Source organism: Corythoichthys intestinalis, chromosome 9 (genome assembly GCF_030265065.1).
Source record: "Corythoichthys intestinalis isolate RoL2023-P3 chromosome 9, ASM3026506v1, whole genome shotgun sequence".
Taxonomy (NCBI): domain Eukaryota; kingdom Metazoa; phylum Chordata; class Actinopteri; order Syngnathiformes; family Syngnathidae; genus Corythoichthys; species Corythoichthys intestinalis.
In genome coordinates this window covers 18,475,022-18,499,093 of record NC_080403.1, presented here as the reverse complement: position 1 = coordinate 18,499,093, position 24,072 = coordinate 18,475,022, and the positions used below count along the sequence as shown (strand labels likewise).

Below are 24,072 nucleotides of genomic sequence, written 5' to 3'. Positions count from 1 at the left end.
TGAACTTTCAGTAAATGATACTGTAGCAACTTAACTGTTCTGCCCAAATGCATGATGGGAAGTGGTGCAACCATGACTGTGTGTGGTGGCTGAAAATGCTATATCTTCTCTGTGGTGGGTACACTACAGGGTGTTATGAAAAAGATCAACTCCTGTCATTCTTCCCCACGTCGCTTCCCGCAATACTTATTGTTGCTGTGGGAGCGATGACAAAGCTTTTCCCAAGTAAAAGCACGGACCCAATGAATGCTTGTATCTACTCCACTCTGCCTTTTATCTCTGTATATAAGTAAAACGGCGCCATTGTAGGATGTTTGCGGCAATGCGTGAATGAGTCGTACCGCGAATGCGTTAATTGTGATGAATATTTTCACGTGATTAATTTTTTAAAATTATTTACCGCCCGTTAACGTGAAAAATTTAACAGCCCTACATTTAACAATACAAAATAAATGCATTCATTTGGGATGAAATGCATAACTGATGCTACAACAATCTAACGATATACTGGCAAGCGGGGTGGCCAGTGGGGTGGCCAACCAATTTATAGGGGTGGCCATGGCCACCCCTGGCCACCCCCTGGTGGCGCCACTGTCTGCCAGTCAAAATAGATTGGACGTCTGGCGCCGTCATTGGCAGCCAATGAGTTAACTAAGTGCCACATGAATGGTTTAGGACTGTTTATTCAAACTGTACACACTGTTTCAATGGATTGCAATAATATTAAATGTACTTTTGGGAATTAATCCTCAGATATGGCCCATATGGGCTTCTGGAATGTTTCAAACTAATTTGTTCATGTTCACATCATCACATCATAGACGCACCCACAGAGCCTGTGGTTGCTCCGGCGTCACCCTTCGTCACCCCGTCACCCTCCCCGCTGGGTGGCAATGCAGAGGCAGTGACGTCACCGGCCTGCTTCTCACTCCCTTCCTGGCTGCTGCATCACAACAGCCGTCGCTAGCTCCAGTGGTGACCGGGGGGCCGGTTAGTCTTGTCGCCGAGTCCGTGACACACAAGAACCGTCCATAAGTGGCTCCCCAGTCCCTATCGCCCCCGCTTCAGCTCCAGCTCGTTGGGTCATGGCCAGGCCGGAACAGGTTCTGCTCTTGGAGCCTCAGCACGAACTGAAATTCCGAGGTGAGGAGAGGGGAAGGAGGGCCCCAGTTGATCGGACGGGAGGGTTAGCACGTCAGAGATTGGGATGAAAACGAGTCAGACACTTCCGTGGGCCATTTTGTGTTGGTTTTGAAGAGACGACGAAGAGAATCCGGTTGCTTCGTGAGTGACTGCGGGTCAGGTGACAGCAGCTAGCTGGATTAGCATCTGACAGCTAATACACACAAGGCCCTGTCGCACATTTCCTCCCCATAAGAGCGTCCTCTTTAATTAAAAGCCACGCGCACATTGCCATTACACGTTCACCAAATGTGCGAATAAGAGGAATGTATTCAAAATCGTTTGTCGTTCGATTAATTTGTGAGTTTCGACGTTTCGAGCAGGTGGAGCCGGCTAACATTAGCTCGCCCTCTGATTGGCTGGCTCGCCCCAGTCGGTTTGACACTTGACAAACTGACAGCTCAGTGGTTATAAAAAAAAGTCTACACACCCGTGATTAATTGCCAAGTTAACCTTTACAGCTCTTAAGAGGGGGAAAAACATTTGAAACGGGTTAGGGTGAAATTATGTTGTTGCACAAGACTCTTATCTGGGATGTGGCTGTGTTCAAGCTCAATCAATCACATTCAAAGTCATGTTAAAATACAATCAGCACATACTTGTGACCAGGGTTGTCCACCAAAGTATCGAGGTATCGATACCGAAATGTAGTAGATGGATACAATATTTGGTTTCAAAAGTATTGATAAGCTTCTATTTTTTGTTTTTGCACGACTAGGTGACAAGAATTTATTATTATTATTATTATTATTATTATTATTTTATCCTGGGTATAATTTGATGTTGCACTAAACTTGATAGTGATGGTAATGGAGTATTTGTGCATTTTCCTTGTGCATTCCTTCCAAATTGTAAAGAAGATATGTAGTATATAAAATTTTAGTATGCTGCCAGCTTCCTGCACATAATTTAAAGCTGATTCGAGCCATTTCTTTTGTGAAAATAATCTTGTTTTGGCAGGTGAAATTAGAACAGGGATTCATTGGCTGCAATAAAAGCTTTAAAATTCAGCGATTTAAAAAAAAAATTAAAAATTTTTTATGTATAACTTATTTACTGCCATTGACTGGAGGACTGACAATGAACTTTTGCAGCCAGCACTAAAATCAACAAAAAAAACCATATATATATATATATATATATATATATAGTTGGAGCATGTATGATTTACACGAAATTTGCCACCACCCCCCAAAAAATTATTTTCCAATTATTAATTTTTTTCCTAAAAATTACAATTGTAACACCATTTTATACACTTGTAATAGCAACAACATCATTTGTAATCAATTTTATTACATTTCAAATATTTTAAATTTGATTATTTGCAATAAATATTCGTATCAAGAGACTGCGTTCCGGCTAGCTTGCATTTCTAAGGACAAAACCTCACAATATAACATTAGCGTTATTTTTTTAGTTGTCATATTTTCCCAAATTTTGTCATAGGATCAATTTGCTCTGTTCCTGTATTATTTTTGTCATTTTGCAATTATATAACTGCAAACTAAAGAACTTAAATCAGGTAGTTATAAGTAATAGTAATAATAATAGTAATAAGACTCCCTTTTTTTTTTTTTTTTTTAAAGATCATAGTCTTAAAAGAAATTTCTTGCTTTGTACTTCTTTCTTTACATCCTCATAACATAAGATGCATTTCTGTGCTGGCTATATTTTGTGATAAATTCAGTTTTAAAAGAAATACAGTACTATTTTTCTAATATTGTTGCCATATGAAATGTCTTGCCCCCATCAGACCTTATATGTACAGATTCACAGCTGTAGTGGTACTGGTATGTTTTAAGTTTGAAATAATGTATACATGTCAGTGAACCACTTGATGCATACTTGGAACATTCAAGAAAACAGTGCCAGACAAGACAAAACTAGTACTCCAAATTAAATGTTCCATACATATTTAACATGACAAAATGATCATGCACTGCAATCTTCCATGGCGTATCCATCAAGTAGGGCTACTCAAACTGCACTGAACTCCCACCTCTAGTCTTTCTCAGCTGGGGAGGGAAGTGTCCATCACTGATGTTTGCTGAGCTGAATGAAACTTTATCTGGAAGCCGATGCTAATTTTGAAGTACAGCCATGTGCGTAGTACATGTCTCAACATGATTTTACATTTAGATGTAAAAATATAACGTGTGGGAAAACACTTGGTTTGGTTGACAGCGTGGGGAAACACCCAGCTAAGTTAAGTTGAATTTTTGAATTAGAGTGGTCGACCAAGAGGAATCACACATGATAAAGCTGTGTCAGGAAGCTAATGGATTTCTCCACTTGGCAGCATCCAGCAGAGGACGCAGTTACTGTAATTCAGGCCCGGATAGTTTGTAACCTAAGATGGCAACAGCAAAATACAAAACTCTTTGACAATTTTACTATAGTTAATGTTGCGAGAGTAAAAATGTATTTTTACAAGGAGCCTAGAAGAAATGATTTCCAAGGACTAATCAAATTCCGTGTTTAAGTATGGTTAACAAAATATGCAACTTTATTGTCGTAGTATTGTAACATCTATAAACCACTTTGATCTTAAATATTTTTAGTAAAATTAAAACATTATCTATGGGAGAACGGGGTTGGTTGTGAAACGGACTGGTTATCACAATTGCTATAACTCTACAGCCAAAGGGCGGTGATTTGCAATATCGGTGTTGAAATGATCAAACTTGCACCAATTAAAAAAAAAGAAAATTCTTTTACTATAAATATATCACCTTTCGGTGTTAGGTCATTTCTTTTTCAAGATCAATTTCAAAATTTAAGGTCTTCATTATAAATTTAACAAGCTTTTAAACAATAGGGTTCAAGTTGTGAACCTGTAATCATTAAGAAGTATGAGGACAAAGCTACAGTTTTCACAATCTCTAGCCATTTGCTTGCTACCTGTTACTCTAAAATATATCCCAAAACACAAATTGAGAGTGGTTGTCACAACATCACCAGTTCAAAGTAGGGATGTCCCGATCGCATATTTTTGCACCAGAGTCCGAGTCAGATTTTCTGCCAATACCAAGTCCCAATCCGATACCGGAAAAAGTGTTGTGTTTTTTTTTGTTTGTTTGTTTTGTTTTGTTTTACGAACAAAAGCTGTAAACGTGTTACCGTCCAACTGTGCCACCTTCATATTGTGAATTATTTTTAAACAAGAATAAATTAGAAAAATGCTTGTCTTTATTAAATGCTTCATTGAGTGATTCCACTCAAATCCGCTCACGCAGCTGGGAACAGCCTATCACTTACACGATGATTTGCCACGGGACACTACCGCTATTGTTTAACAAGCTAAACGATGATGGACACATCACCGCCGTTGATCGTAGAGCTACCAAGATTCTCTAGCAAGATCAAAGCTACAAAGCTATTAATCATCATCATCATTAACATTAACTAGCAAACTCCAGTCCACTGCTGAGTCGCTGACCAAGGAAAACAGCAGGAGGGAGAGTGAGTGAGCGCTCTTCACATTAGACCAAGAGGACCAGGGTCCGGTTGGAGAGCCACTTTGCAACAACACTTGCAAATGGTGTGTTGAAAAGGTTCAGCATTCACACCGATCTTTCCAGGTAGCATCACGTAGGCGAAAGGCGCACTTGTTGATTGGACAAATTTAGGGGCCGTTTACATGGTGACTCTCTAAGAATACGAACAATTTCAAATTTGCATTTGCGTCTCCATTTGAACAATGTCGCAATTCCGCATGAAAACGATGTAGTATTCATGCCAGGCCCTAGGGGGCAGTGCAGATTTACTGGGCGACAGAGAATGATACACTTTGACCCCACCAAGCTCCCTCAGCCCGGAAAAAAATATGCCCGCCCACTCGAAGCAATGTCATTTTACTTTTGTTCAAAAAAAGGCACAAAAATTGAAACGTTCAACATAGTTAATTTAAAAATATTATTAAAACAGTAAATTAAAGCTGACATTCTGTCATATTTGCTGTTTTTAATGTTTAGTAGCACCGCTGCGCACGCCCAATGTGTGCTGACGTTAACAGCGTGGTCTCGCGTGGCAGGAGCCTTTGATATACATGCCGAGGAAGCCCCCCTCAACCCCCCGCAATCGGATTCTTTCACTTTGGAGGCAGGATTCAGAATTTTTGGTTTTCGCCTTACGTCTTCGCCGGCACCATATGCACGCGAGGCGAGTCCGCAACTCAGTCATTGCGTCTTTTTGTGGCAGAGTCGCCATGTAAACTGCCCCTTAGAAGAGGAAATTCATCCCTGGGAGCGGAGCGGAGGGGAGGGGAGCGATGTGTGACGCTGCACGTAATGTAGCACAAGCGCACCCTGCTCCACTTGCATTCACATGTGAAGCAAGGTGTGCTTTAAGCGGACCGAGACATGATTTTTGAGCTACACAATGGCTGGAGGAGGGGAAACACCTGAACTTTTCCCCCATCGAAGAAAATGAAGTCGTTGGTATGGAAATGCTTCAGTTACAGAAAACTTACAGACGGCCGCACCTGAGAGGAAGAGGGCCAACCGACATGTTAAACATGTTTGCGGAGAGTGGCTGCCAAATGATGCAATACCTCCAATACGATTTTTGATTTATGTGACCACACGTCACTTTATACAAAATTCAAGGTTGGTTAACGCAATTATGGACGTTCCCCCACAGCTACGAGAGTTAACTCCAGCGTGTTTAGTGTGTCTAGCGATGGTAAAACAAATATGGAAATTAGACAATGATTCCATTATTTTTGGTCTGATGATAATATTGAGCTGTGACTTGGGGTTTAGGCTCACCTGACGGACTGCATTTATTTTAATTTTATGTAGAACATTTCATTATACTTATGTTCCAATTTGCTAATAATTTGTTTTGAAAAATAACAAACCTGTTCAATGAAAAAGTTTTAGTTTTTTTTTTTTTTTTTTTTTTTTTTTTTTTTTTTTTTTTTTTTTAAGCTCGAGCATTTCAAAATAACACATTTTAGAGCTGTAATTGCAATACCTTAATACCGTGAAACCGTGATATTTTTGCTTAAGGTTATCATACCATCAGAATCTCATACCGGCACATGCCTACTCTGTACTGTACAAGACTGTGAAATTGTTCTGACTGAACTAAGCAGCCATGGTATACGTATTGCACATCAGGTTTGGGAAACCTTCATTCCTCAAGGCCCCTCACTTGACAGTAGGTGACTAATATACTCAGCAGTTTTACCCATCAGGATCTCCATTTCACCAGGCAGTTTGTGGAAATCCCAGACTTGTCTGAGAAGCTGTCAGAAATAGTCAAAGTGATGATAAGTCAAAGTGATAGCCGATAAGAGTTTTGTCGGGCTGGCTTCCAGCTTTGGGTGAAGGCCTAATGTCTTAACCAGCAAAAGACAAGAAATGTTTCAGATCAAAGTCTTATGTTTTTTCATCGTTTTAGAATGAAAAAGTTGGTTTATGGCACATTTAGTTCTTGAGGTAGCTGTTGAACACACCTTTCTTTTCTTAGGTCCATTCTCTGACGTGGTCACCACCAATCTCAAGCTCGCCAACCCTACAGACCGGAATGTGTGTTTTAAGGTGAAGACCACCGCTCCACGCCGGTACTGCGTGCGGCCAAATAGCGGAATCATCGATGCGGGCACTTCCATCAATGTATCGGGTAATTATACTTTTGTGTTGTGGACAAAGCTGCATGACCTAATCTGACAATACTTCATTGTAAATGCTGTTGTTGTTGTTTAGTTTAACTCTTAGCATTTTTAAAATGTGTTGATTGAGAGACGCAAAATTCACATAGTGTAATCGCTGACATCAGTCAGCAGTGGGCGACAAAAGCACACGGTCCACTCTGCTATTGTAGTTGCCCAAATGCCTCAGTTTTGGGTGCCAGTGTTAGAATTTATCAGCCTCTTTATTCAAAACAAGGTTTGATTGGTCAATATTTTAAAAGAAGTAGTCTGCGTATCCCCTTTATATGTCTGCTAGAAATAGATCGGACTGCATTTTAAGTTGCCGTAATCAGGTCATGTTGCCATGGTAATAACTTTTTCAACCAACATGGGCAAGTAAAGCAGGGCTTCCCCTCATCCTCCATAAACCCGTGGCATCGCTCTGACCGCCTTCAACTCGAGTAGTCTGGCTTTTTGAAAATGTTGCGAAAATGAGCAGTTTCTAAAATAGATTCACAAAAGCCGACATTAGAATTGAACATACTTCCTTGACACCAATTGTTTCCCAGTCAACCTGGACTTTGGTGCCATTGTGAAGAGGATTTATCAATGTTAATAATGTTAACATTAAATTAAAACTTAAATTAAATGTTAACATTAACCGTGTTAACATTAGTTTTTTGAAAAATAAGAGCAAAAGTTCACACATTTGGCAGCATATAATTGTGACTCGTGAAATCTTACCTCACGGGATTTTACGAGACCAAGATGGACACCCAAAACCTGTAAGTGGTCATGTACTGGGTACGACACATCCTGTGGTATAGTTTCGGAAAAAGTGTTTCCAATACGACTGTGTAATATATTTTAATATAAAAACATCCGAAAAATCTCATGTAAGTGTTACCGTTTTTATTTTTTGCGATTTTCGAGTGTTTAATGTAGCTTAAATAAAGGCATTCTAGTAAACAGTTTTTAAATGCGAAATTTCGGTTTTGCTAATTACTACAGGTAATGGAAAGTCATCTAATGGTGAACTGGAAATAGGCTACACTGTTGTCCACAAAAAAAAAAAATTGGGCATTTCTTCCTTGGCAATTCGGATAAAGCAATCTCGATACACTTGACCTGATGGTAAGTGAATATGTTAAACGAAGCCTCGACCGCAGGAATGCCGCCGCGCTGGAATCGGTGTTATGCAGCATTTCGTGGTAAAGTATGTGACATGAATGTTTGAAAAATCTCTGTGTCCACAAACACTGCGTTTCCTCTGGGAATGTTCTCATCTGAAATTCCGAGACGCGCTAACATTCCAAGCGATGCCGGGAGCGGAATAACATGCGGCGAAATGAAATAACAATTATTTTATTGCTGAATAAGCCTCATTAGCTTGTCATTAGTACGACAAACGGATACCTACCGAGTCGTAGCCTGATCCCTCCGTAGGGATGCGGGTTTAAGTGCTGTGGGCTGTGTTAAATCCCTGCAAGACTGTTTTCTTTAACTTTTGATTTACTTTTGGACGGGATGTACCCACGAGAGGGGAATCAGGAAAAAGAGATCCTGCTTGGCCGAGAGGCCCGAATATGAATACATATTGTTAGCGTTAGCGCTCGTATCCTGGCAGTTTCCCTACGGACCAAGGAGTCTGCTTCACTTCATGTCTATTTGTTCCCTAGCTGTAGTTAAGGTTCGCATTTACTGACCTTGGACGGGCCTTTTCCTTTTCGTGACAGAAAGCCACCTATTACGTAGTAGTAATTGTATGTGTAATAGCGATGAGGTGTATGGCGTCATGGGTAATTTAAGGCAACATTTACTCATGTTACTCAAGTCTTGAAACTAGTGACCGTCAGTGGACATTGTGTCAAAAAGAGCATTAATTTGCACTAAAAGAAAACATTTGAATAAAAGATTTTATAACTTTGAAAAGCCAAATATACGGCAATGTAGAACTCAGGAGGGTCATGCCAAATAACTTTATTTTAGGAACTTGTTGAACATTGATTTTCAGGCAGTGCTTTGCTATGACCATATGCTTCTTCGCTCTTTTTAAAAATTTGTCTCCAATTGACTGTCAAAACTATCGGTTTCTAGAATCTATTTTACTTTGTTTTGTAACATTTTAAATAGATTTCCCCATAAACAACAAACGTAATGAATCTCTTGTTTGACATTTGATTAGGGCATCCACAATTAATGGACTAATCAACAGTTAGTCGTGTTCAAAATTATTCAACTCCCGCGGCAATATAGTGTTGTAGCAAGTCTGACATTACTAAGGACTTATGTAACTGTTGATTTTACAGTGTATCACAAAAGTCAGTACACCCCTGGCATTTCTGCTGATATTTAAGTATATCTTTTCATGGGGCAACACTGACAAAATGACACTTTGACACAATGAAAAGTAGTCTGTGTGCAGCTTATATAATAGAGTTAATTTATTTTCCCCTCAAAATAACTCAAAATTAAGCCATTAATATCTAAACCCCTGGCAACAAAAGTGAGTACACCCGTTAGAAACTACATCCCTAAATGTCCAAATTTATTACTGCTTGTCAGTTTCCCTCCAAAATGTCATGTGACTCGTTAGTGTTACTAGGTCAAGGTGGGCATAGGGAGCAGGTGTGTTCAAATTTGTAGTGCAGCTCTCACACTCTCATACTCGTCACTGAAAGTTCCAACATGGCACCACATGGCAAATAACTCTCCAAGGATCTTAAAAGACATGTTGCGCTACATGAAGATGGCCAAGGCTACAAGAAGATTGCAAACACCCTGAAACTAAGCTGCAGCATAGTGGCTAAGAGCAACCAGCGTTTTAAAAGACCAGGGTCCACTCAGAACGTGCCTCGGGTTGGTCATCCAATTCTTTCTTTGAAAGATCGTCGCGGGAGTGCCGCAGGCATTGCTGCAGAGATCGAAGAGGTGGGGGGATCAGCCTGTTAGTGCTCAGACCATACGCCACACTTTACGTCAAATTGGTGTGCATGGCTGTCACCTCAGGAGGAAGCCTCTTCTGAAGACTGTACACAAGAAAGCCCGCAAACAGTTTGCTGAAGACACGTCAACAAAGCACATGGATTACTGGAACCATGTCCTATGGTCTGATGATACGAAGATTATTTGTTTGGTTCCGATGGTCTCAAGCATGTGTGGCTGCGACCAGTTGAGGAGTACAAAGATAAGTGTGTCATGCCTACAGTCAAGCATGGTGGTGGGATTGTCATGGTCTGGGGCTGCATGAGTGCTGCAAGTGTTGGAGTGTTACATTCTTTTGAGGGAAACATGAACTCCCACATGTACTGTGAAATACTGCAGCAGAGCATGATCCCCTCCCTCCAGAAACTGGGTCGCAGGGCAGTGTTCCAGTGTGATCATGACCCCATACACACCTCCAATACGACCACTGCTTTACTGAAGAGGCTGAGGCCAAGCATGTCTAAAGACTTGAACCCAATAGAACATCTTTGGGGGATCCTCAAGCGGAAGGTGGAGGTGTGCAAAGTCTCAAATATCCGGCAGCTCCGCAACGTCGTCATGGAGGAGTGGAAGAGCATTCCAGTGGCAACCTGTGAAGCTCTGGTCAACTCCATGCCCAGGAGAGTAAAGGCAGTTCTGGATAGTAGTGGTGGCCACACAAAATATTGACAGTTGACATGTATGTTAATATTGACAACTTTCACTAAGGGGTGTACTCACTTTTGTTGCCAGGGGTTTAAATATTAATGGCAATATCTTGAGTTATTTTGAGGGGAAAATTAATTAACTCTATTATATAAGCTGCACGCAGACTACTTCTCATTGTGTAAAAGTGTCATTTTGTCAGTGATGTCCCATGAAAAGATATAGACCCTACCCACCGATGTCACAAAATCACGTGATCGCTGTATTGTTCCGACCCCTTGTCCGTCATTTTGTGTCTGTATTATCAATGGTCTCAATTGATCGAGCAATTTATAATGCATTTCATTGAAGACCCGGTGCTTTCGGATGCCGTAAACTCACTGGATGCGTTGCATAAAAGGCGTTATGTGGAAAAGCTTCAGTTTATCCATTCGCCAGATCCATATTTGATGCCTAAATCGATGTTTTTCGACCCGCTGTCTTCGCCGTATTTGCCTGACATCTGCTAGCTACCCTGATATTTACAACTCCACACAAAATCAGCCTATTCTCACGAAAGTTTGAAAAACTTTAAGCGCTTGGAGGCTTATAAATACTTCGTTGCTGGTTGGGTGAAACAGGTCCTCGTCCACGAAAATTCGGCAGGAATCTATCTTGTGCTTGGAAAAGTGAGTTACGAAATTTTCAATTCAAAATCTTTTGTTCTTGCTAACATCCACTGTCAAGTCTAATGTATTTCATGTCATTTGTCTATGGAGCTAGGGCTTTTAATGTTTATATGGTTTAGCGATAGCACTCTCACTACATATATACGTGTATGTTGCCGGCGATTAGCCTAGCAATGATCTTAATTATGGTTGTCAGCCCAAAACCCTCTAAATATATATTAAATGCATCTTACCAGATATAAAATGACTACTACATAATCTGTGGTAATCGTTTGGAGCCCAGTTTTCTCGTCGAATTGCAGCAGCCCATCTCGCTCTCTCCTCTCCGGGTCTGTCGGAATCCGGTAGAACTTCAAGTCTCTCCGTCTATCTTCTCTGTTATTGCAACCGACCGCCACACACGCCTTCACCATTTTGATTAGTAATGTTAACGAGCAGAAAAACACGCCGTAAATAGGAGGAATGTACGTAGCCGTAACAGGTAAAGACGATGTGTTGACGGACAATTGGGCGGCACCAGTCAGGAGGGCTGAGTTGTGACGTCACGTGGGTAGGGTCTATACTTAAATATCTGCAGAAATGCGAGGGGTGTACTCACTTTTGTGATACACTGTACAAGTCTTAGTTTGATCTGATTATGTTTAAGATACAAAAAATGTCTTTTAAGCTATACTCCAGTGGACTTTAAATAATTTGAACTCTAAATGATTATTATTTTACTATTATTTATTGTTATACAAAACAGCTAAGTATTTTGGTAATTTGCTAACCATTTAGAGACATTGTTTGCCTGGAAATTGTCACAATCCACTTATATGAGCCTCCTAACAGTAAATCCTAACAGTAAATATTTTGTCGTCCTCGATGAACGCAGACAGTGTTTTTGTAATCAAAATAAGATTTTTATACAATAACATCTGCTTTTTTTTCTGAAAAACAATGATACAGTAGCGTAGTTCTATAATGTTCACTATTCACCTTTCCTCAGTACAGTTTTGGTTCCAGTGCACATTAAGTGAAAAAGTACCCAAAGTAACATCTTGAAATAAAGTAAATTTATATAGAAGTCGACAAATGGTCAGATTAGTCAGTTGATATGGAAAATAATAGATTAAAAAAATTGTGCAGCTATTACAATTTTAAAATGTTTTGTCTGTTTGTCATCACTGTTCAGTAAATCCTCTATTTTCTTGTTGATGTACACATTTTAATTAGGGACAGACATTGAGATTGGTTCATAAATTTTTTCATTTGAAAGACAAAAACTGATGAGCCTCTACTCACCTGAACATAGACTTAGGATTCTTTGTCCTTATTTGGTTTGAGTGAAAAAGTTTAGGCCTGGTTATTTGGCCTTCAAATGGTTCCATTCATCATCAACATGCAGGCGAGTGATCATCCTGCTTCCTCGTGCTGCCAACAATTAACCTCTGTGCTTTATAAATGATGACCCATCGTGCAGTAGAATCATCAAATCACGCCATTAATCCAGCAATTAGCAGAAATACCTTTTTGTTTGCTTAAGTTCAGCTCGGTATCTAAAATGCTAAAAAAAAAAAAAAAAAAAAAAAAAATTCTCCAACCACTCCAAATCCTCTTAGCCAAAACCCCAAGGGGGAGAACATTCCCATGCTAAGGACCTTTTAATGTGATACTGTGTTGCCCAAAGAATTTACATGCTTTCCTGCCTCCGTTCTCCAGTGGCGTCCCCTCGGACCCAAGTTGGATTGCTTTGTAAATTGGGCCTGATTGAAACAGGACGTTCCCAATCTGTTCATGCCGTCTGTTTCTGCTTTATGTTACTGAGCCGCCCGATGGCTGTTCTAGTGCGCAAAACTCTGGTCGGGGGAGAGTGGCGTGTGCCAGAAGTGAAAACTCTCTTGATGGTTAGACCGGGTGTGACATTAGTGGGTCATTTGATTTGAGAGAAAGCCACAGAACAGGATTTTTGGACTCCGTTGGCGCCGATGTCACAATAAGTCTCTAAATTACAACCACATTATGAAAAAAAGTGGTCTAAAGAGAAATGATCCCCCATTAGCAAGCATTTGAGCCATCCTCTATCCACTGCCAGACCTGGCTTAAGAAAGTGATCATTGTAAATCATTGTTACAGCTTGAAAATACCTTCTCAGCCTTTGGAATAACATCAAATAGTGCACCATCGACGGATGTGGCCATTGGTAGAAGTGGTATTCCAGTGCAGCACCTGCTTTTGGTTATAGGAATATGTAATGCTAAGAAAAAGGGAGAAACAGGCTTGGAAGCTGTTAGAACGATTAACCCCTCAGGGTTTTTTGTGAATCTGTCACTGTTTCACCGTCATGGTAACATTAACTTGGAATTAGATCAAAGACACAAATTTTTGAAGGGGCCCAACTATAGCGTCAAATTTGACTGGTGAGTATTTTGATAATCATATCGTGATTGAAGATATAATTTAATATCTAACATCCTTGTCTGAATTTACACTACATATTAGGCCTGAAAGCTTAATTAATGTTACATCATTGTCGTGAATTTGAATATCGAAATTTTGAAATTGCGAAGGCCACATTCAAGTTAAGTAGACCGCAGCCACATGCTAGGATGTGTGTAAGGAAACCTTTCCTTCGCGTCCTTCCGTGACCAAACGAAAGTCCATATTCCTTACTTTATAAAATGTTTGTGGTGTTTACTTTGGACTTTCAGTGCTGAGTTTTGACAGCTTAGATTAGTTATATTTTATTCTCTTTGTGTAGTGACAGACTAGTAAAGTAGACAGTGAAATGTTAGCAAACTAACGTTAATAATTAAGTCTACGTTTCTACTACTCATGCTATCAAATATTAATTTTTTTATAAATCGATTATTAACTTTCCTTTGAGAAAACATAACTGTCCTTGGGGATTGTCTTAACATTCAGTTGTTTATGTGGTGGACGACGGAGCCTTATCCATAGCTTGCATTTAGCGAGCTTTCTTTTAGGCGTTGAAAAAAGGCACCAAAAAATTCTCCCCCAATCTTTCAGGGTACCTGGTGTCAGAATTATAGGTACCCTACGCACAGCATTCAACCATCGGGTTTTTGCCATTTTAAGGTTAAAAAAAAATTTTGGTTTTAGTCACGACCACACAGTACATTCCTATGCAACTCTACGGTTGGTGTCAGAGTTTTCTGATTTGGTGGCGTGGTTTACCGATAGGTCCATTGTCCAATGAAGCTTGATTTGGACAAAATCCTGAATCAAATTTTTTTTTCCTAAAATCGTGCATTCCTACTAGATACTGTTAAATTACAATTCAGACGCCCAGTCAATATTAGATTATGCTCTGATTAAATTTAGAAAATTCCACTTAACATAACTTCGGGTTGGATATATTATTGAAAATCAATTTCTTTAATTGCTTACCGTAGCAAGTAGTGACGCTGCAGATACATAAATTGGCGTTAAGAGTGTCTGAGCGAGTGTCTAAATGTGATTGGTTGAGGCAACCGGGGGACAGGACAAAAATTACAGTAACTTCTCTTTATGGATATTTGTTGAATTTCAAATAAACTGCTTGGCTTGAAATGTTTGAACTTTAAATTTTTCAATTTAAAAAAAAAAAAAAGCGATCATTGTCGACAATGATGAATCGTTGTTTCATTCTATGTCTGTTGTGCGTTTCAGTCATGCTGCAGCCTTTTGATTACGACCCCAACGAAAAGAGCAAACACAAGTTCATGGTTCAGTCCATGCTAGCGCCCCCGGACATGACCGACATGGAGGGTGTGGTGAGTGTGTTCGTAGCTTATTTTAACGCTTTATGTTCTAATCTTAGCGTTTCTTGTCTTATTATATATTTTTTTTTGCCTCTGGCCAGTGGAAGGAGGCGAAGCCAGAGGAGCTGATGGACTCCAAGTTGAGGTGTGTTTTTGAGATGCCAGCAGAGAACGAAAAAACAGTAAGTACTTTTTTGTTTTGTTTTGTTTTGTTTGACTTCACCACAGTCAACTTACAGAACTGTTTGTCACCAGCACGACATGGAGTCCAACAAGATAATGTCGTCCAGCTTGCTGAAGTCCGAGTCCTCCTCACTGCCGTCCAAGTCTATGAGCTCCACCCTGGATGACGGCGAGGTGAAGAAGATCATGGAGGAGTGCAAGAGGCTCCAGATGGAGGCTCAGAGGCTACGGGAAGAGAACAAACAAATAAGGGTGAGTTGATGGTTACCTACTTGGCAAACTTCCTCCTTTCAACCAGCTTTAATTGTTATGACTAATTAAAGCAACACTAGGTAACTATTCAAGCTTTATAAAATATTTTCATAACACCTATGGCCAATGAACTTTCACGGATACAAATGGCTGAAATGTACGGTGGCCGAGAGGTGTCAGGCGAAATGCAAAGTCCAAACACTTTGCAAATAGAAAAAAGCACGAACTCAAATTGCAAACGCTTTGCAAAAGAAAAAAGCACGAATGCAAACTGCCACAACACGATCCCCAATTCCTTTTGCTGCTGTGCTGTGAGCTGTTTGCTGTTGTGCTACGAGCTATTTGCTGTCGTGTTGTGGCAGTTGGGATTCGTGCCTTTGCCAATTTGCAATCGCACTTTAGGAATTGGGGATCGTGTTGTGACAATTTGCATTCGTGCTACGAGCCAGTTGCTCTCGTGTGGTTGCAATTGGGGTTCGTGCTTTTGCCAATTTGCAATCGCGCTTTCGGAATTGGGGATCGTGTTGTGGCAGTTTGCATTCGTGCTTTTTTCTTTTGCAAAGTGTTTGTAATTTGGGTTCGTGCTTTTTTCTATTTGCAAAGTGTTTGGACTTTGCATTTCGCCTGACACCTCTCGGCAACCGTAGAAATGAGTCACGGTTTATAACTGTCATATACTCTTTTAGCCAACAACCCGATTCATTACCTTATTACTATTCATCTTTCACACAGCCGCTGGAAACAGAAATGTTGTTTAATTCATCTGCAAGCAACCGGGAGTTTTATTTTTGATTGATTGATGATTTTACGACACTGCGTGAGCTGGTCCTGATGGGAAACGCAGCGCTGGTCCTAAGGGTAAACGCAGTCTTACTTACGGTGAAACACTACCGCTTTTGTCCACCGGCGTCGCTAAAATTGACCAAAACTGAAAAGTTACCTGGTGTTGCTTTAAGTAAGGTCACTTTGGTTTGAAATGGGTTATCCATGTCCTCAATTCCAGCTGCCTCCCAAAAATGGGCTTTCTAATGTCCTCGATACCAAGATAAAAATGAAAGTCCATGAACCATGTCCAATATAAAATTTTATAATGGTGCATCTGTGTTTTGTTAAACAGCATAGTTATTTCACTTCATTTTGGCTAAAATGCAGGCATGTTAAGTGGTACTTTAATATTGAGCTGTACATAAATTATTTGAGCTGCCCTTATTTTATCCTTTTTTTCCCCTCCTTCTTAAATTTCAGTGATATGTCCTCATTTCTACGTCAGTTCAGTTCAACCCAGTCTCTGTCACAAAAGAAATCAGGGTTGTCTCTTTGTCTTTTTTTCTGACTAGATAGCCGTCATTAAGATATCTGCGTTTTTTTTGTTGCGGGACACAATGCATCTGGCATGTATTACAAAGCATGCCAGCCCATGTGGTTTAAAACTGCTGGATGTCGATGTATTTGGGAAAATCTGATAAGTTATCAGATGTTCTTGTTTGGAGAACAAACACATTTTCCTGTTTAAAAATCCTTAAAGTTGTCTGACAGATTTGCAGTAGGAATGAAATCCTCTCAGTCACGTCTCGTTGACTGTTTTAGAAACTACTTCCATTTGTCACAGCAGCATAACATTGCCTTCATTCGGGCCTTTCATTAGTATTTTTTTTAAAAAAGCGACTTTATTTTCCAACACATTGGAACACAAGATAATGCAATTGAGATAAAAAATAGCAATACAAGAAATGAAGATTAAAACAAAGCAGCCACAATACACAAAACGATAAACAATCAGCATAACACACTCACATATTGAAAGATGGTGGCGTAAAGCATTTATTTTATGTACCCAGCCCATGTCCTGTATCACCTCATGCAAAATAAAAATGTATTAATATCTTTATAAAGCAACTTTTTCCAAGTAATTTCATTAGATTCATAGGACAGCTGTAATTTGTAACTCCAAAGTATTGTTGAACAACTGTTCCGCCTTTAATTCACATCTTTCCTTTATTACAGGGCACTTATTTAACTCATTGGCTGCCACCGACTGTGCTAGATCTCCAGTCCATCTTGACTAAGAGGGCTGACAGTGATCTTTCTCTGAAAACATGAACATTCACAGTCAGTTCCTCACAGTTTTCATGCATTGGACGTCTTTTGTTGTCAATGGCAGGCGATGAGTTAAATACTATGAAATAAAAAAAAAAACATGCAATATTATCAACCTTAGATTGTAATTGGAGTCTAACCTGAGTATATTTCTGTTTTTAATCATATTTTGTTATTTATTTATAGAAAATAATAGAATAATGAAATAATATAATACTAAAAAATAATAGGGTGACCCCCAATAACGGAAACTTGTTAGCAATCCAATAAAACCAAGAATGAAAACTGAATGTTTAACACTGAAAAGTGTGAAGAAGCATATGCTGTTTTAAAATAAGGTGGGAAGTCGGACTTTTCCAACCTCCGGCCAGGAAAAATACAGACCACTCAAACTGGGAAGTCCTTGTCGCGAATTTGGGGAAAGTAAGTCGTCGACTTGCATCAATATGACGTCACTCGACAAAATGGTGCTGCCTGTCGAAAAGCAGACCATTAATGGTAAAACATAAATTACACGATTATAAAAGTATATTCTATTATACATCATTGTTTCTTAAATGGCATTTTTAGGTTTCAATTACTAATTGGCTGGCAACCAGTTCAGGGTGTACCCTGCCTACTGCCCGTAGTCAGCTGGGATAGGCTCCAGCACCTCCGCGACCCTCATGGGGAAAAGCGGCAAGGAAAATGAATGAATGAAAAAAAATTCTTCCATCACTCTTGGTTTTATTGAACTTTTTAAAAGTTCCCACTTTTTTTGGGTCACCCTGCGTATGTGGACATCACATTTTGGGTCATTCAGGCCACATTTGTATACCAAATGTCCACATATGTGGACACCAGGTGTTTATGTGGTGAAGTTGTCGAAGTTGTCTTTTTTTTTTAATCACCCAAAATAGTTACTTGCCCTATAAAGGGTTAAGCCACAAAAAAAGTAATTTCATTCATTAAATCTCATATTTGTCCAAAGCCTTAAAGAGTCTATGTGAGTCAGGCCCACATGTGAGACATATTCGAGCTATAGGCAGTCCAAAATTGAGCGCAGGTCGCCATCAATGATATATGAAGAATTAACCTTGGGAAGACTTATTAATCATCTCTTCTCTCCATGTCTACTATTTCATCTCCTCCTCTCATTACTCCCCAACCACGTCGGACCTCTCTCAGGAGGACGACGGCCTGCGGATGAGGAAGAGCAACGTGATGTCCTCCCAGCACTCCTCGGCCATCCTGAAAAAAGACGAAGGCCTGAGCGCCCGCACGGCCGCACTCTACATCCTCTTCTTTTTGGTGGGCGTCATTGTGGGCAAATTGGTCTTGTAGAGCGCGCCGTTGTTGGGTCGGGGGCGGGCGGGGCCGCAGCATGCTTTTTTTCTCGGGGGATGATATCAAACGCAGGGGATTGCAGAATTTAGGAATAGAGATGCCGGGAAAGGGGGGGGGGGCATTGTCTGAAGCTGGGCGTTTGGATTGAGCCTCATTTATAATAAAATTTAAAATATGGTAACGTACGGGAATGGGGGGCAAACAAAGAAAAACAAAAAAACTAAACTTAATTCACGTTCTTCTGAACAAGCTGTTGGAGGTCTTGCCTAATCACAGTGTTCAAGTCGTTCATGTCCCTTTTAACCAAATTTTATGAGGGGCACAGCAGAAAATTTTTGAGGTGCGTTTTGATGTTTTTTTTTCCTCCTCCTTCAGCGCCACTACAATATATCCAAAATGGGATACTTTCACTTTAAACCCCATCATAGGAGAGATTTAACAGATAATCATCCAGACAGGCGGGACCCTCTAAAATCCACTTTGATCGGAGAACAACCTTGAAACTCTATGTACGTCCCTTTTAAGTTTCACCTTCTTGCTGTCACGGCATCCCCTCGCAAGGGGGATCTTGATCGCATGCGCTCAAAGCCGAATGTTGCATCTGGACTTTTTTTTGGAATCTAATTTAATTGCTTTTATAATTGTGTCATTATTTGGCTGTAGATTTGCACAATTCAGTTTTATTTCTTTTTGTGTTTCATTTTCATGACTTTTATGTTATCGTTGTAAAACCGCATTGAAGATTTAATGCCGCTTCCTGGAAAAAACAGCTCCAGATTTTGTCGGGTTTTTCGATGGCGTCTGCTGATGTTCACCAGGCCAACGCTTTGCCTTGTGAGCCGTTTAAGCGAGTTTGTTTTTCCTCAGGCCGATACTACAGTACACGTATATGTATGCACATAACGCGCGTGGAAATATCCACTTACATATAAAAGGTGCATGCAGAAAGGGTGGTTGATTTGTTTCTGCTCCAACATTGACAAATGTTACCAGCTTTTCCTCATTTTTTCCTACTGAGCCATACATTTGTTAAGTGTAAATGTATGTTAGCAAACTGTTGTAAGATGCCTTCACCTGATTTACACTTTTTTTTTTTTTTTTAAATGATCTCCACACGTCTTTCATCATGGTCGTTTGTTCACACATTTATCTGTTTTGCTTGTCCGCATTATAATCCTCACGGCATTTGACGTTGTTTTCTGCACTAAGGTGAAGCGTGTGATATTCCTGTACTGCTATATATTTATACTATCTTTATGCAAGTATAATACATATAGCGAACGCCTCGAGGGACCACGTAACGAAATCCTGTTCTGGAGCGAGTGATTATTTTTGACTTAGAAATTAAATTACAAATGGTTTCCTCTCCCAAATTTGCATAAAAACTGCTCATTCGCCATTTCAGGAATGAGAAGGGGGTATGTTGCTACTACTGTATCGGTCGTAGGTCGTTAGTTTGAGGATGACTTGCCAAAAGGGGAGGGCAGAGCAGATCTGACATCAACTCAATATTTGGAGTGTCCAACCGGCACCATGTAGTACTTGCAGAAAAATGTTTTATCACTGAAGCATGGAAGCATCTGACACAAGAAAAAGACTTAATTTACCCAGAATGCGAATTTAAGCAAAAAAAAAAGTTCATAACCTAACCACTACTATCCTGCCATGACGCACCACCAATTTGCAACTGAACCACACGATTCTACATGTAAATACTTGATGATCCAGGCAAGACACTACAGTGACCATCACCTGAAGCAGTTGAGCAACTGTTTTGTATGTATGTAAACAAATAAGTCTATCTGAGAAGAAGAAAAAGATGTATTCCTAGTCAAGTAGTCTCTCTGGTGTATAAAAGCAAAATCCCACCTGGTTGGACTATGTAGCATCTTAATAAATTAAATGAATTAAAGTCCAGACTTGGCTGTGTGAAGTCATTTCCTGAGTTTGTGGATGAGCTACTCAGGTTTATTTTATATCCAGCAAGTCACTGTTGTCTGCTTTCAAGTGGAAATATGTAGAGCTTGGTACACACATGCAGACTTAACAATAGTCAGAAATACCTCCAGATTTTGTCACAAGGGTTGACCAGTTGGGCAAACCAAAACCAAAAGCCATCATTTCAGGATACCATTATGTTGTAAACTAGGCAGTCAAAACAATCAGAAAGATGAAATGTCCAATGATATATGTTGGTGTATTGTGTTATACTTAATTTTACTAATGTTCTAATTAATGATGCACCAATACCAGTATCGGGGGGGGGGGGGGGGGGCAGATCCCGCACTAAAATGGTGGTATTGGTATCGGCGAGTATCAACAAAGAGTGCGCCGATACCATTTACCGGTCCAGTATTATAACACTTGACCGCAGCCTTTTTTACTCCTCTCACTACACTCTGTGTTGTGTGATTACACGTGATCACTGTGGATCAGACCGGCGGCATGGGCGGGCACCGCCCTAGCTCGATTAGACTGTACTGTTTTTTTTTTTTTTTTTAAATATTCCACAAAAACGCACACTGAGAGGACGAACCCTCTATTCATTCTATCTTGTTCTGTCGTCATTCAATTCAACCAATCTGAGCAGCAAATTAATTTCTAGCAAATCACAGATAAGGGGGGTGGGCCGAGTAGCCGGCCATTAGGTGCTCACGTTTATCAGTGGATATGTTATGCTTACTCTGAAGCACTATAGTTGAATAAATGCACACAGAACCGCACCATTGTTTTTCGCATACCCTGTCAATGTGTAGGGTTTTGGCGGAATTTGTACTAGTAAGTACTCATTTTTAAATGTGTATGCCGTACATTCAAAATCTTTACGTTTTTCGTCCATTACGTTTTTTTTCCCTCCGGATTTTGTCACCATTTTGGCAACGAGACAATGTGCATAACGATGCGGTACTACGTTGGTTGAATGACGCGAGAAAAGTCCGAGACACTGAGAGAGAAGTGTTGTGATGCTGTAGCAAACGTGATGCTAGGCTAGGTGTCTCCAATATTTCCTGACTGTAGCCGACAGCCTACAATCTACGCCTAGATATCAAATGCTTATAGAACTACATGGGAAATGACAGACGTCGGCGTTAATAAACAGCCGTCATTTTGTAGCTGTAGATTTCTCAGAAAGACTGTTGTAGTGAACCTTCCTAGCGAACTTAACTAACTTTTTATCTAAAATACTCCTAAATCGGCAAAATCTTGACTTGAATATCTTTTAATGATGAAACAGTGTTTTAAAACTTTAACATGTCGAAAGTAGACAGAAGGGAATTAAAAAACAGTGACAGAAAATATTTCAGAGCACTGATGTAGTAATGTTCGGGTAATAACGCCACTGTTCAGGCTAAATTTACGTTGAAGTGTGCCCCCCCCCCCCCCCCCCCCCCCCCCCCGAAAAATGTAATGCCCCTCCTGTAATTTTTTTCTGCAGCCGGGTCAGCTGTGCATGCCAAGCAGCTATTGCTATTGGCCTGCTCCAGACCATTGAGAGCGGGCCAATAGCCACTCTTAACCAATGCCGGGGCAACTTTTTCATATGGAGGAAAAACAAACTAGGAGAAATGACAGCAGTCTGGAAATATTTCAGCATAGAAATTCAGTTGAGTACAATCAATGGCTGCATGCAAGATTTGCGGCCTGAAAGTTTCAAGAGGTGGAGTTAAATTAGCCAGTTTCAATATCTCGAACCTGATAAAACATTTGTAGACGAAACGTGAAAAAACACAAAGAGTTTGAGGCTGCAACAGCAGGACTGCTGTTCAGAGGAAGGGGGCTGGACCTGAGCAACAATCCCTACTGTAGTCATTTTACCTCATCTACTTTACTTTTATTGTCTTTTACTGAAAGAAATGCTACAGTAATTTGAGACCTGTTTCCACAAAAGTGCTGTAGATGTAAGCTAAGCTAACTGGCTAAGTGTGTGTTGCTGCTGGTGCACATAGAGGGAGACTAGTAGAGAGACAGTTTGCTGTGGTCAATTATTATTACTTATAATTTCCTGAAAGGGGCCCTGTTTGGCCTTTGAGAGCCAAAACGCAGAGTTTAAAAAAGTTTATTAAGTTCATCCATTGTATTTTTACTTTCTTACTGTTAGGGTGGTATTATACATGTTTTCAATTCACAAATTTAGCACTATTTTGGCCTTAGAGAGCTGAAGGTTAACTATTGTGACCCACACCAGGTTTGCAATAAAAAGTTCTACTGGATTCACTTTGTATATAAATATATAAATTTGAAAAGGAAGTGGTATCAGTATTTTTTATGGAATTTTATTATCATAATCGGTATCATTTGCCACGTTTACATGGAGCCAAATATTCCAATTACAATCGGAATATTTGTTCAAACCGAATAAATGTGTTCCATATAAACACCTCATTCGGAATGAACAGGCCCAAACCGAATGGAATTTCATTCCGATTCACAGGGGTGGAATATTCCTTTTCCCAAACCGATTAGAAGTAAAATTATATCATGTAAACAGGGAAGCGGAATGGTGTCTGGTTGCGTTCTTTCTGTGCATGCTCCGTACTGATGTGGTGACTTCACTCGGTGACGTAAGTAACGTCACTTGCAACATGGCTTCCAAGCACATGCACAGCGCACCCATACAACTTTTTAAATGAACGGCGTATCATTCTGAAGTTTTGTTTCCACTCGAAAAGTTAAAACAGCAGCTGATCTGACGATCTATCTCCATGTTTTGCAACGTGACGCTTTGTTTTGATTAATCTGCGCATGTCAGACGGCAGTTGTCAAACGTCCTTTCGTAATAAAGGCAGTCACATGTAAACGCTGGATCGGAATAGATGAAGTGACATGTAAACAGCTGATGTGAAATTTCCATTCGGAATGATTTGAATCGGTACGAATAAAAGTCAGCATGTAAACGTGGCTATTGACAATCATTGACAATTACAAAATGTATGATTTGCCCGAAGGAACCCAAGAAGACGACAAAGGCGGACGAGATGAAGCATATGCTTATGTTTCCCGTCCCCCATACAACTAAAGACGCACATTCAGGCATGGAAAATACATCAAAACTGTAAAATAACACAGTCAACAATCTGGGTTTGGTAACTAAGCGTCCAGTCAAGCAGCTCGATTAATTTTAGGGCGTACAAGGTTATGACTTTGTCATGTCCCTGACATTTTTGCATCTGTTTGCTGTGGAACATTTTGTTGTGGCTATGTGTGAGACATGTTATCACAGCTGGTGTGAGTAGCGACTCAAAATGCTTTTCTTATAAGTCTCTTAAAAGGATACATTGCTGAGGTGTACATGGTGGCAACAATTGGCGCACACAAGGTCACTGTAAAGGTTTCATCAGACATGAATGTA

The 24,072-nt window shown here is 40.1% G+C and overlaps 1 protein-coding gene across 1 annotated transcript; it reads left to right on the top strand.

Moving 5' to 3' along the window:
- Positions 1-914: 914 nt before the first annotated feature.
- LOC130922159 (vesicle-associated membrane protein-associated protein B/C-like) lies at positions 915-20,639 on the top strand. The gene is made up of 6 exons (XM_057846738.1): positions 915-1,143; positions 6,661-6,813; positions 14,773-14,876; positions 14,966-15,046; positions 15,120-15,299; positions 18,564-20,639. The coding sequence occupies exons 1-6, from the start codon at positions 1,086-1,088 to the stop codon at positions 18,717-18,719; spliced, it is 732 nt and encodes a 243-aa protein (XP_057702721.1). The 5' UTR covers positions 915-1,085; the 3' UTR covers positions 18,720-20,639.
- Positions 20,640-24,072: the final 3,433 nt, after the last annotated feature.